The sequence below is a fragment of the Podarcis raffonei genome, chromosome 8 (assembly GCF_027172205.1).
Source record: "Podarcis raffonei isolate rPodRaf1 chromosome 8, rPodRaf1.pri, whole genome shotgun sequence".
NCBI lineage: Eukaryota > Metazoa > Chordata > Lepidosauria > Squamata > Lacertidae > Podarcis > Podarcis raffonei.
This window is the reverse complement of record NC_070609.1, coordinates 55,146,827-55,159,573: the sequence shown is the minus strand read 5'-3', so window position 1 is coordinate 55,159,573 and position 12,747 is coordinate 55,146,827. Positions and strand designations below refer to the sequence as shown.

General features: G+C 42.8%; 1 protein-coding gene across 1 annotated transcript in view; it reads right to left on the bottom strand.

Annotated features, from left to right (window-relative positions):
* The window catches only part of CDH13 (cadherin 13), a 589,050-nt gene that overhangs the window by 230,983 nt on the left and 345,320 nt on the right, over window positions 1-12,747 (bottom strand). Inside the window, exon 6 of the mRNA XM_053400135.1 lies at window positions 9,079-9,223. Coding sequence (XP_053256110.1) covers window positions 9,079-9,223 — 145 coding nt within the window. The remainder of the gene's footprint in view (window positions 1-9,078; window positions 9,224-12,747) is intronic.

The window sequence follows — 12,747 nt, the reverse complement described above, 5'->3', positions numbered from 1 at the left end:
CTCCCTTCGGTCCCTCAGAGGCCACACAAATAGATGCTTAAAGAGAGACAATAAAGCCTCTTTCAGCATGCCGCGGCACAAATGAGTTTCTCCCGGCAAAGCATTGCAGAATTATGCTAGCTTGTTGAAGCCCACAATCTTTAGTACCCAGAGGGGATCCTCAATGCTTCCTTAAAAAAATCATTTGTTCTTTAATTAAGGAACATGCTTTTTTCCCTTCCTAATTAACAAACCAACAGTCTAATATAAATAGATCCCCAAACATGGTTGCTTTGATTGTTCCGGGCCTGGGAAATAGGTTGCAAAAGCAGCATTTTAATGCAGAAGCAGCAGTGATGAAAAATGGTTGAGATATTGTTATCTTTTCTGTTCAGGACTCACAACTGCAATTTTGATTAAAGGTAAGGTTAAAGTTTTATTTAGAATTTTTGAGGTGCCAGTATGTTTGTGTGTACTCTGTGTGCGTAGAATCAGTGTTGCATAGTGGTTAGAGTGTCGGTCTAGGGCTTTGGAGACCAGAGTTCAAATCCCTCCTCAGCCATGAAGCTAACTGGGTGCCCTTGAGGCCATTCACCACCTCTCAGCCTAACCTACCTCACATTCGTTGCTGTGAGGGTAAAATAGAGAGGAGGGAGAACCATACATGTCACACTGAGCTCATCAGAAGTTGGAATAAAACATAGTAGTAGTACCACTACTAGCTCTATTCTTGCCCCCTATTTCTGCCATCAGTTTTAGTGCTGCAGTGGTCCTTCTAAGTATTGATGGCTACCACCTGTCATTCCATCTCCCACCCAAAAGGTTATCCCCTGAAAATGACCCTATGCAAAGACACAGCTAGGAAAGAACCTCTCTCCTTGGTGTGGGTGGGTGTTGTTTTCCATGCAGAGAGGTTTGTTGGCTTGCTAGATAATATCACAAATGCACAAAGAATACAAGAACATAATAAGAGTCCTGCTGGATCAGGCCAAAGGTCCGTCCAGTCCTCACAGCAGACAACCAGATGCCTCTGATAAGCCCCCAAACAGGACCTGAGCACAATACCACTTTCACCACTTGTGATCCCCACCAACTGGTACTCAGAAGCATACTTCCTCCAACAGCAGCAGGACATTACCCCCCCCCCCCTTTTTTAAGGACCACCTGTATCCTGAAGTGGAACATTCCACTCTATTGCCACAAGTATTGTCCTGAGTTACAGATATGTTGGAAGTACAGTAAAAAATGAATGCAGGGCTTAATAATAATAATAATAATAATAATAATAATAATAATAATAATAATATTTTTTTATTTCTACCCCGCCCATCTGGCTGGGTTTCCCCAACCACTCTGGGCAGCTTTCAACAGAACATTATAAACAGAATAAAATTTCAAACATTAAAAACTTCCCTAAACAGGACTGCCTTCAGATGTCTTCTATAAGTCAGATAGTTGTTTATTTCCTTGACGTCTGACAGGAGGGCATTCCACAGGGTGGGTGCCACTACCGAGAAGGCCCTCTGACTGGTTCCCTGTAACCTCACTTCTTTTAGTGAGGGAGCCCTTGGCGCTGGACCTCAGTGTTCGGGCTGAACAATGGGGGTGGAGACGCTCCTTCAGGTATACTGGGCCGAGGCCATTTAGGGCTTTAAAGTTCAGCACCAACACTTTGAATTGTGCTCGGAAACATACTGGGAGCCAATGTAGGTCTTTCAAGACCGGTGTTATATGGTCCTGGCAGCCACTCCCAGTCACCAGTCTAGCTACTGCATTCTGGATTAGTTGCAGTTTCCGGGTCACCTTCAAAGGTAGCCCCACGTAGAGCACATTGCAGTAGCCCAAGCGGGAGATAACTAGAGCATGCACCACTCTGGCGAGACAGTCCATGGGCAGATAGGATCTCAGCCTTTGTAGCAGATGGAGCTGGTTGACAGCTGCCCTGGACACAGAATTCTGAATTCAATCACTGCAATGTCCAATTAAAAGGACAATGGAGATAGAAAACCAAGGCATGGATGATTTGCTGCTAGTCAGATGGATCAATGCTCTGATGCTGTATAAGACAGATTAAAATAAGGGGATGATGACATACTTCAGTGTAAGAGCACATGCTTTTCACACAGAAGGTCCTGGGTACAGTTCCTGATATCTAAGGATCTAAGAAAGCAGTACTGAGAGTGAGCTCTCACTAAGACTAGGAGACCTTGTGCCAATCACAGCTGGATGAACCAACATCTCAAAAGAAATATGCCTAACATACAAACAAAGCTGGACAAATGAAAGCTACAAATGAATGAAAAGTGAGAGGCATCTAAATAAACCAGTGTAGCTGCATAAGGAGCTTACAGATGAGTTGAGATTTAAGAAGGGATGTATAAAAATGGGAAAACATGAAGGGAGAGTATACATGTGCAGTCAACAGTTGTGGGGGAAAGGTCAGGCAGGCCAAAGCTCAGAATGAGGCTTGAAAGTGAGGTTAAAAATAATCAAAAATGTTTATTTGGCTATGTTTGAAGCAAGAGGAAGAACAAGCACATGGTAAATCCTCTGTATGGAGAAGAATGAGAAATGCTATGTGACATGGAAGATGGAGGAAGCTTGTGTTTTTTTCTGTTCCAGAGGGTAGGACCTGTACCAACAGCTTTGTAACCAAGTTACAAAAGAAAGGAGATTCCCACTAAACATTAGGAAGAACTTTCTGATGGTAAGAGCTATTCAACAGTGGAACAGATGCCTTCAGAAGGTGGTGAATTCTCCTTCATTGGAGATGTTTAAGCACAGGTTGGATGTCTTATCATAGATACTTTAGTTGGGATTCCTGCACTGCAGGAAATTGGAGTGGCTGATCCTTGGGGTACCTTATAATTCTATAATTGTATGATTCTATATCAAGAATAACCATCATGGTGCCCTCCAAATGCTACTGGATTTCAATTCTCACCAGCCCCAACTAATCTGAGCAAATTTCAGAGATGATGGAAACTGTATCCACAAGATTGTGAAGGCACCGTGTTGGCCACCTCTGAACTACATGAACAAGCTGAATCTAGTGGCAAGTCAAGAACCAGACAAGATTTACTTTGGGGGTTTCCCTTTGGACCTTTAGTATCAAACGTAATTCTTGAGTTCATACCCAAACTGCACAGCAAGTTCACCCCCTCCGGTCTTTAAAAGCAAGCAACATCAAAAGGAGTTTATACTGATTTGTTTCTCACTGTGAAGTATGTAACACACAAACACAAAATTGCTTTTGATGTTGCCCTGAATGTTTTTATTCACAGTTTTAATTTAAGATCATTAGAGCTAGCAATAGTCTAATTGCATGTCTGTAATTTACTTGTAACTATCATTACAAGGTTTTCTCCACTGATCAATCAGGGTGTTGCTTATTTTCATAAAACTCTGTAGGCAGAATGCTATAAATAATACTATTGCTTTGAGTGTTGAACATGTAACATTTAGCATGAAGGTATTTGCAGAAGTAGGTCAGGCAGTGCCAGGGCCAAGTGTGAAGCATCTGTTTTGCATGCAGATGGGCCAACGTTCAACCCCCCAGCACCTCCAAGTGGGGTTGGGGTGTCCCCTGCCTGAAACTTTGAAGAGAATCAGTATTGACTGAGCTAGATGGGCCAATGATTTGAATCAGAATAAGCCAGCTTCCTGTGTTCCAGGTCAATACATTATGATGCATGAGGTAAACACAAACCCCATTCCACATACAGATATCAACTAGACCAACATGTGAAACTTACTTCAGCATTAGTGATTGGACAGCACCAAAGCACCTGGGGGTAGCTAACTAGTTTAAGGTGCTCAGGGGAAGCCACATGGTATACTCAACTCCTGTCCTCCAGACAGGTCACAATGGCATCATACCCTCAGTAGCTGCTGCCCAAAGCAGCACTCTAACCACTACACGATGCTGGCTCCTGATTTAGATTCATGTTCTGTCCTAAAACACAAAACCAGGTATGGAAGTCAATTGTCTGTGCATGTATAGTAAGCATGCAAAGGCCCAGGAGGTGGGAGAAGATCTGTATTGGCTGTAGTGGATTAATAATTGGAACACCTTGGATTTTATTCAAGGACACACTTATGGATGTACTTAGCAGTAAGGAAACAAAATTGTCTGTGAATGGGTTCTTCTGCTAGAAGTGCTTTGTATATGAAAGGGAAGGGGGGGGAACATGTCTATTCTATCTGCTGACTACAGAAAGCTCTTAAGAGAACCCCCGTAGTTTCCCTGAGGTTGTTAGAATCACAGGTCATAGCCAAGAAGAGATCCTGTCGTGCTCAGCAAATTGAATGCAATTTTAGTCATTTGAAAGCTTAAGTGGCCCTATTTTTCCCCTGCCTACGCACCAGACACAATCACAAGCAAAACTGAATTGGGCATGCAAACACGCACACACAAACAACACAACAGCAGACCAACTCTCATTATAACCCAGGAGACATAAGCATCAAACAATAATTGCTGCAGAATGGACAATGGGGGAAGAATTAACTCTAGCTTTGCCCATTTCCCCAGGTGAACTTTGGTATTGATGACTTTGCCTAATGTCTTTTGATTCCTGCACCCTGCTGATGAAGATCTCATTTCTATGCATCTCCACACTAACCTTGATTTTGCTGCTGCTGCTGCTGCTAGTATCAGATTAACTGAAAGAGGGCAGCCTTCTATGCTGAATGTGCCTAGAGGTACAGTGCAAGGTGGTCCATTAGGGCCAATGGGCAGTGCCCAGTCTGCCCTCCGCCAGCCCCCCACTGCCTGCCTTGTTACTTGCATCCAGTCCAGGGGTGGCAGCACTGCCTGTCAGATTCCTCCTCCTTCTTGGCCTCAGTGTTGCCCTTTGTAGAACTCAGCAGGGAGGAAAATAGGGACAAAACTAGAATTGGTTGCTTCTGCCTGTCACTGGCTCTAGTTCTGCCTGTTATTGGCTCCACCTCCACCTACTGATGGCCTCTCTTTCTTCTGCCTTACCAGTCCAGATGGACACCAGCCACCACTGATGAGGAGGCTGCTTCTGTGAAACCATATTCCATGAATGACAGCAGCTTACAACCTCCTAGCATGTGGTCATCCATAATGCATGTCCTGCGTTAGACAAGCCCCTTCCCTGTTTCTGCATCCAGTTCTGCAAATGATGGTTTTATGATACTAAATGTTCCTCAAGGCTACTGTTCTTAATTCCATGCCATGTGCTGTTCTCAATGCCCCTTTGTTCCTGCTAATTCTTTACAGGCACTTTCCATCAGTTCTGCTTTGGGGGTTCCTCAGCTGGAATGCAATATACATGGGTTATTATGGCTTAATGGAAAAACAAGTTGCCAATGTTTCTTTTCTTTTCTAAATGTGATTCAAAAGCAATTTTAACCAGCCACTCTTTTTTAAAAAAACACACACACATTTTGGGCTTAGGAGGATTTGCTCCAAGCTGCGGATAGAAGTCAAAACATATGAGGAATCACTGGTGCAAACTGACTCAAGCAAATGAAATAGGATCCTAGTGATGACTGTTAAGCAATCCTAAGTGAGGGAAGGAGGGAGAAAACAGCAGCTTTCGTCAGCTTTGAAATTTCCAAAAGGCCAGCACGCCTGTTAAGTGTCTGGCTAGCTGTCCCCTCGCTAAGCTCATTTGTAGACAGTGGATGGCTTCTGCTTGTGAAGTGCAGCCAGTAATTGCCTCTCGCATTCACCTGTGATATGATAACATCCTCACTAGATCATTATGAATACAGTCCTCCGGCACAACAAAGTGTCCTTCTAGAGAGTTAGCTATCTATAATTTTGTTTCTCTGGTAAAGAAGAAAAGAAATTGGGGGTTTGTCCTTGCTCATGGACAGAACTCAGAGTTTCTTTAATGGTGCTATTAGTGAAAATGTACGCCTGTGGCAATCGCAAAGAAGTCAGGTTACAATGCAGATCTCATTCACACAAAAGAAATTGCATCAGTTTGCATCAGGAACTACTGAGGGGAGAGCTAGGAATGCTTGGCTCCATCTGAAGCTGTCTTGAATAGCCAACCACCACAGATGCAGTCTGGAGCATCTTTTAGAGCAGTGAAAAATTCTAAGAATGTAAGAAGAGCCTTCAACTTGACTGAAGATGCTGTGTACATCCATTCAAGGAGTGACGGGGGTCTATTCTACCTGGTATGTCTCCATGTCAAGACAAAAGCCACCTAAGTCCTCTTTTAAAGCCACCTAAGTTGGTGACCATTACTACTTCCCCACTCAGTCACAAAGCTCACTGTGGTGACCTTGGATCAGTCACTGTTTTTCAGCCTAACCTATTTCCCAGGTTGTTTTGAGGATAAAACAGAGATGGGGAGAACCATGTATGCCACCTTTGGCTCATTGACAGAAATACAGGACACACATGTAAAGTATATAAAATAAATCCCACTCAGAAGAGACCGACTGAAATTAATGAAAGTAACAGATAGGTAGCCGTGTTGGTCTGCCATAGTCAAAACAAAAATTTTTTTTTCTTCCAGTAGCACCTTAAAGACCAACTAAGTTAGTTAATGAAAGTAAGTTAATCATGCCCATTAACTTCAATAGGTCTACTCTTGAGTAGGACTAGCATTTACTGCCACCCTTTGCATCCACTGACATTTGCAGGGTACCACACTGGCTCCCCCTGCACCAGCGTATTCATTAAAAAAAATAATGTAGGTGTCACATTGACTAATGGGAATTTGCTTTGCTTTCCATTGCAGGCTTCAGCAATTTTTATCTTTGCTTAAAAATAAAGTTTAATATCACTCCAGCTTTTATAGTTTCTCCCCTAATTAAGGAACCCAGACATTTGATCACTGGGGACACGGAATCATTTTGCAACACAACAAAAGAGCCAGAACATCTGTCCTGCTAAGAAATTTATTTCCTATAAAACCCTCTTGCTATAAAAAATAGAAAGAAAGAAAAAATCAGGGTGGTTGGGAAGAATGGGATTTTTAAATGGCAATATGGTTGATCGTCCACAATTATATAGTGATGCCGAGTTGGGAAAAGGTTCAGAGAAGGGGATCCAAAAGGATCAAAAAGATGGAGCAACTCCCCTACAGCAACTGAGACTTTTTCGCTTAGAGGAAAGGCAAGTAAATGGTGACTTGGAAGAAGTTTATAAAAATCATGTGTGACATGGAGAAAGTGGGTAGAGGAATGTTTCCCTCCCTCTCTCACAAGATTAGAATTAATGGACAAAGAATGAAGTTGAATGTTGGAAGATTCAGGATAAATAAAAGAAAGTACTTCATACAGCACATAGTTGAACTATGGAACTCACTCCCACAGGAGGCAATGGTGGCCACCAACTTGGATAGCTTTAAAAGGAAACTGGACAAATCCTTGGATGGTAAGGCTATCAACAGCGACTAGCCATGGAGGTGATACCCCTCTGAATGCTGACTGGTGCTGACAAAGCCTTCAAATGGACTCACTGCAAGCCCCATTTTGTCCATTTTCAGGCTCAGTTCAGATATGCACCACATTTGCAAACAGTTTTGTTATCTAAACTGGCCAAAGGTGTCAATCACAGCAGTGTTAGCATTGATATGCTGAATGCTGCTCTCAGCGAGGCCTGATTTCCAAGGAACAATACAGAGTGCACTCTGCATTTGTATCTTTACCTGCCGAGCCATACATTACATCTAGTAGGAACTGGGCCTAATATGGCCAGCAGGCCAGATGTTTCCCATGCCTGACAATAGTGGTTTGGATTCAAAGGCACATTTGTGATAAAGGAAAGTTTCCTAGAGAGAGCAGGTGCCATTTTTTATTCACCCATTCTTTATCAAAATAAAAAAATAAAATAAAAATGCCAGCAAGACATGAGTTAGGCCACTATGTTTGTAAATAATATGCTAACAAAATTTTCAGGAATACTGTGTGCATGTGCGTATATGTATTTGTGTTGCAGTGGTACCTCGGGCTACATATGCTTCAGGTTACATACGCTTCAGGTTACAGACTCTGCTAACCCAGAAATAGTGCTTCAGGTTAAGAACTTTGCTTCAGGATGAGAACAGAAATCGTGCAGTGATGGCGCGGCAGCAGCAGGAGGTCCCATTAGCTAAAGTGGTGCTTCAGGTTAAGAACAGTTTCAGGTTAAGTACGGACCTCCGGAACGAATTAAGTACTTAACCTGAGGTACCACTGTAGTTGGGAAAACTTTTGAACAAGGCAACTCCAACTTACAATCTGAAGTGGTGCAGCCTTGTTGTGCTTCCTCAGATTTTCCCCACTTCTATTACATTTGTAGTCAACATCACAATCTCACTGTTTTATGTCCCTCCTTACAGTACAAACTTTTGTCTTGCTTTGCAAGAAGTGCATTAACAATCTTTGAAAACAATTTCCTGCATCTCTAGTATATTGGCGCACTACCTTACATCAAGCCAGTCCCCAAATAATAATACAGCAGGCATTTTTCATTCAGGAGTGGTCACAGTCTCAGTGGGAGAGCCCAGATGTGTTGCAAAAATGGCAATGAACTAGTTTTACATTTCTATGACTACGTCAGTTTACAACAAACAAATGCACGACGTATCCACCACATAATTCAAAATCAAAGTCACACTTTTCAAATGGAGCATCTGGATTCTTTTTTTTAAAAAAAAATCCTGCACAAGAAACCATTATCAACCATATTTTTTTAAAAAAATCTAGAATAAGTGAGCTCAGGGAACAAAAATGTTTTCCATGTGACACTGGCAACACTTAGCTCATTTTAGCATGTTACTGATTGCATTCTATATACTGCCTTTTCCTTTTATTCATATTATATCTGTTATCCTCCATCGTCCCTGATGATATAAATTAGGGATGGGGAACATCTGGCCCTCCAGGTGGTGTTGTACTCTTAACCCCCATCAACCCCAGTGAGCATGGCCAATGGTCCCGTGACATCTGTGGAGAGTCATTGGTCTAGCAATCTGCAGAGAGCCACAGGTTCACAGTCCCTGTGTCAAATGAGCCCTGTCAATCATGGTCAACCAGAATACATTGAGTTCAAGTGGATAAACATGCATAAAATTTGCAGAGAAACAAAACCTATAAGCAATTGCAGTATGTCTGCAGTTAGTTTACCTGTTGGAGACCCCTCCATGACATGCCCAATGTAAGGTCCTTCCCGGAAGAGAGGCCTGTTGTCATTCTGGTCAATAATGATGATATCTAGAGGGACTGGGCCTTCTATGGTTTTGCCACTGGCATCAGTGATCTCCACCTGGAACTGTATAAGTAAAGGGAAAGAGAAAGTTAACAGGAATCAGATTGTTATTGGGCATCAAAGGAGGAGGAAGATAAAAAGGAAATGTTGACATCAGCATTTTCGCCATAACAAGGCCGCAGGCAAGGTTAGCACTTGGGATGGCTGAGCTCTGTGCTAAAGGCAGGATGGTTGTGAGCATAAGCATTTGAAAGAAAAATGAAAGAGTTCACGCTGAGATCCCCATTGGGCACTTTGCAATTGAATTGCCAAATTTGCTGGAGGAAGCAACGAAAGAAGGAAAAAGGGGGAACACAATTTGATGCTAATGAAGTGAATATTTGCTTAGAATAAGTCTTTTCTTTCCCCTCCTCTCTCTCCTTCAAGCATAATTACACTTAAGGGGAACATACTGAACCACAAAATAAATTGAAAGATAGGTTGTAGTGGAGATGCACAAATAGACTCTTAGGAGGAGGAGGGAATTGTTGCAACTATATTCTGCCTCTATCCAGAGCATTCTGTTCTGCCCCTTGTAATGATTTCAGAAGTCACCATACCAAGTATGGCTCAATCTAACACAGTGAATCAAGCTCCTAAGCGAGGGATGGGCAGAGTGGAGAACATTTGCAGTAGATCAGCATCACTGGATGATGCCCAATTATTTAATAATAGCAAAAACAACATGACTTTTCCAAGGCAGATCAGGCTGCTGAAATGAAGTTTGGAGTAATCACAAGTAGACTTCTGTGTGAAAGCAGTGTTAGTTATAAAACTGAAAACAAATTATGAGTGTATGCTCAGAGACTCCCAGTTCTTTAATTCTAATTACATGTCTTTCACCCTTGGCTCTTGGGGTTCTATTCTGGTACAAAACAAAGTAAATTCAAGGAGCTCACCCACTGCAACAAGGAAAAATCCTGTGGGATTTTGTTCCAGCTGAATTTGATGCAGGGCAGATTCCATAAAGAGAGCTCTGAAAAGGCCTTTTTGCCAGTCACAACCCACCTCATGTTTGAAGATGGGAAGTCCCAGAGATGAGTCCTCCACACAGATGTTACCAGTGCTTTTTTCCTGGGGGTACGCATACCAATAAACATTTTGTGAATCTATATACTTTTGCCCATTTACTGTACAGTGGTACCTCAGGTTACAGACACTTCGGGTTACGTGTTTTCAGGTTACGGACCGCGGGAAACCTGGAAGTACCAGGAAGGGTTACTTCCGGGTTTTGCCGCTCACGCATGTGCAAAATGCTGCGGGTTGCGGACGTGCCTCCGTCACGGATTACGTTTGCAACCCGAGCTTCCACTATATTTTGAACTATAAAATGGTGATTTCCTTAAGTTAAAATGTGGGTACCCCTAAACATTTTTTTAGGGGGGAAAAAGCACTGGGTGTTAAATTTCAGGTATATTTATACAGGACAGGAGTGAGGAATATTTATCTGTCTGAGGCCTACATTGTCACAGTTCAAAGCTGTTGAGGGCGGCATTCCAAAAGTTGGCACATCAAGACACTCACACAACAACACACACGCATGGATACACACAAACAAATCCTTACTACACAAAAAATGATGGAATGGCACATGCACACTTAATACAAACATCTACTTACATAACACAAAGATATACTTAATACAGGACCACACATCAAACAGCAATCTCTCTAACCCTGTGTGATAATTTAGCTGTTGTTTCTTTTCAAAGTGCTTCATATTACAGCCTCAAGCCTTACCTCAAGCCTAAATGTCACAGGCAGCATTTTTGCTGTGAAAAGGGTTCTCTCACACACATTGCAATGCGTAATGGCTCTGGGCCCTGTGTCTAGGCTTGGGAAAACAACAATGATTGATAGTCTTCAGAAGGAGGTCCCCCCCCCCTTAAGTCTAATTGTGGTGGTAGGGGACAAAGAATGAGAAGGGGAGGGTGTAGGTCAGATGTGGAGAACTCGTGGGCTGCATCCAATTCATGGTGTCATGCACTGGCAGGACAACAGGGAGGAGGAAGAGGATTTTGGCGAGAGGTGTAGCCAGGACTGGGGCACACTGGGGCAAGCAGGGCATGGGGAAGAAAGTACTCACAGGGTAATGGAGGCTGGTGAGGGGGTGGAGGTCAGTGCACAGGAACCAGAGCAGCAGGACCCATCAATGGAGACAGACAGGACCCTGTCTCCACAAACAAGGCAGTCGCTGAGGTGTAGGGAGCAATGGGAGTGGCACTCTAGGAGGTTGAGGCAGGCAAGGGCCCCAAGCCCAGCTTCCTAGCTGGCCAGGTGGAGCTTGCTAGCTCTGAGAGGAAGCATGTGATTCCTCAGTTGGAGTAGGCTTGGCACAGGTGGGGGTCAGAAGCCTCATCAAGCCCAGATGTTGCAATCAGCATGCAAATTACAAAAGGGCAGCAGAGCTGAGGTGCTGTGTCTGTTCAGCTGCCCATGTTGATGGGCTTTGACTGAAACTCTATGGGACTGTGCTTTGGGTTTGGGACTTCAGGAATTGGGCTAGGGATGAGTGAATCTGTCAGTTCAGTTTCTCATTTTCCTTAAGTTCACATTTCCACATCAGTATGCATTTTTAAAAATCCTTATGAAAAGTCATCAACACTTTGATGTGAATTTCTCACAGTGTACATGTTTTGATATGTATGTTTGCCTAATATACAATTTTTTTGCAAAATAATTTCTCCTAATGTAATGCATTTGTGTATGTTATGCTCTCTAATATATGCTTAGTTATAAGTATTTTTGTACACTGTACTTAGCTGGAGAACTAGACTGAAAAATTCAGAGGATAGTGAGTTTCAACGGAAAGATGAGTTTCCATTTTCATACTGCTTCAGAAAGTGTGGGTTGTATATGTTCTCTTTTAAATACAAACCGCATCAATTCCCTACCCCACTCATACCTAGACTGTACCCACCACCTTGAATTGATCCCAGATGCACAATGGGAGCCAATGAAGTTCTCCTAGTGCAAGTGGTATAACATGATTGGTTCAGATATATGCCCATTAGTGGCTCCCTTTCACCAGGCATCCAGAATTTATGTCTTGCACTTGCTGAGAATTTGATGTAGCTCATGCTATATGCTGCACGACAATCAATCATTCCCTCCAGAAAGGTCTCACTCTTGGCTAATAAACATTCCTGAGAAATCACCCTTCCTCATTGCATCTCCTATTCAAAAAGCACGTTCAGACCCCCCCCCAACACACCCTTGACCACCTTTCACAGCTACAGCAATCTTTAAAAGCAAGCAAGCAAGCAAAGAATTGCTGTATCTGTGGGCTTTTGGGAATATCCTTCCTGTTCTCATGAAGCTTTTGTTCAAATAGACTGCTTCTCCTATATATGTGATATGAAGACAAGTATTTGGACAAAAATAGTGGCTCACAGACCTAACCTAGTGGCTCACAGATCAAATCCAAAGCAACCAACAGAGTAAAGAGGTGTAGCTTTGCCACTTCCATCTGCTATCATTATCAGCTCTGCCCTATTCTAGAAAAGAAAGAACTCAAAGCCCCTTTCCTTAGTTGTATCCAGGATTAT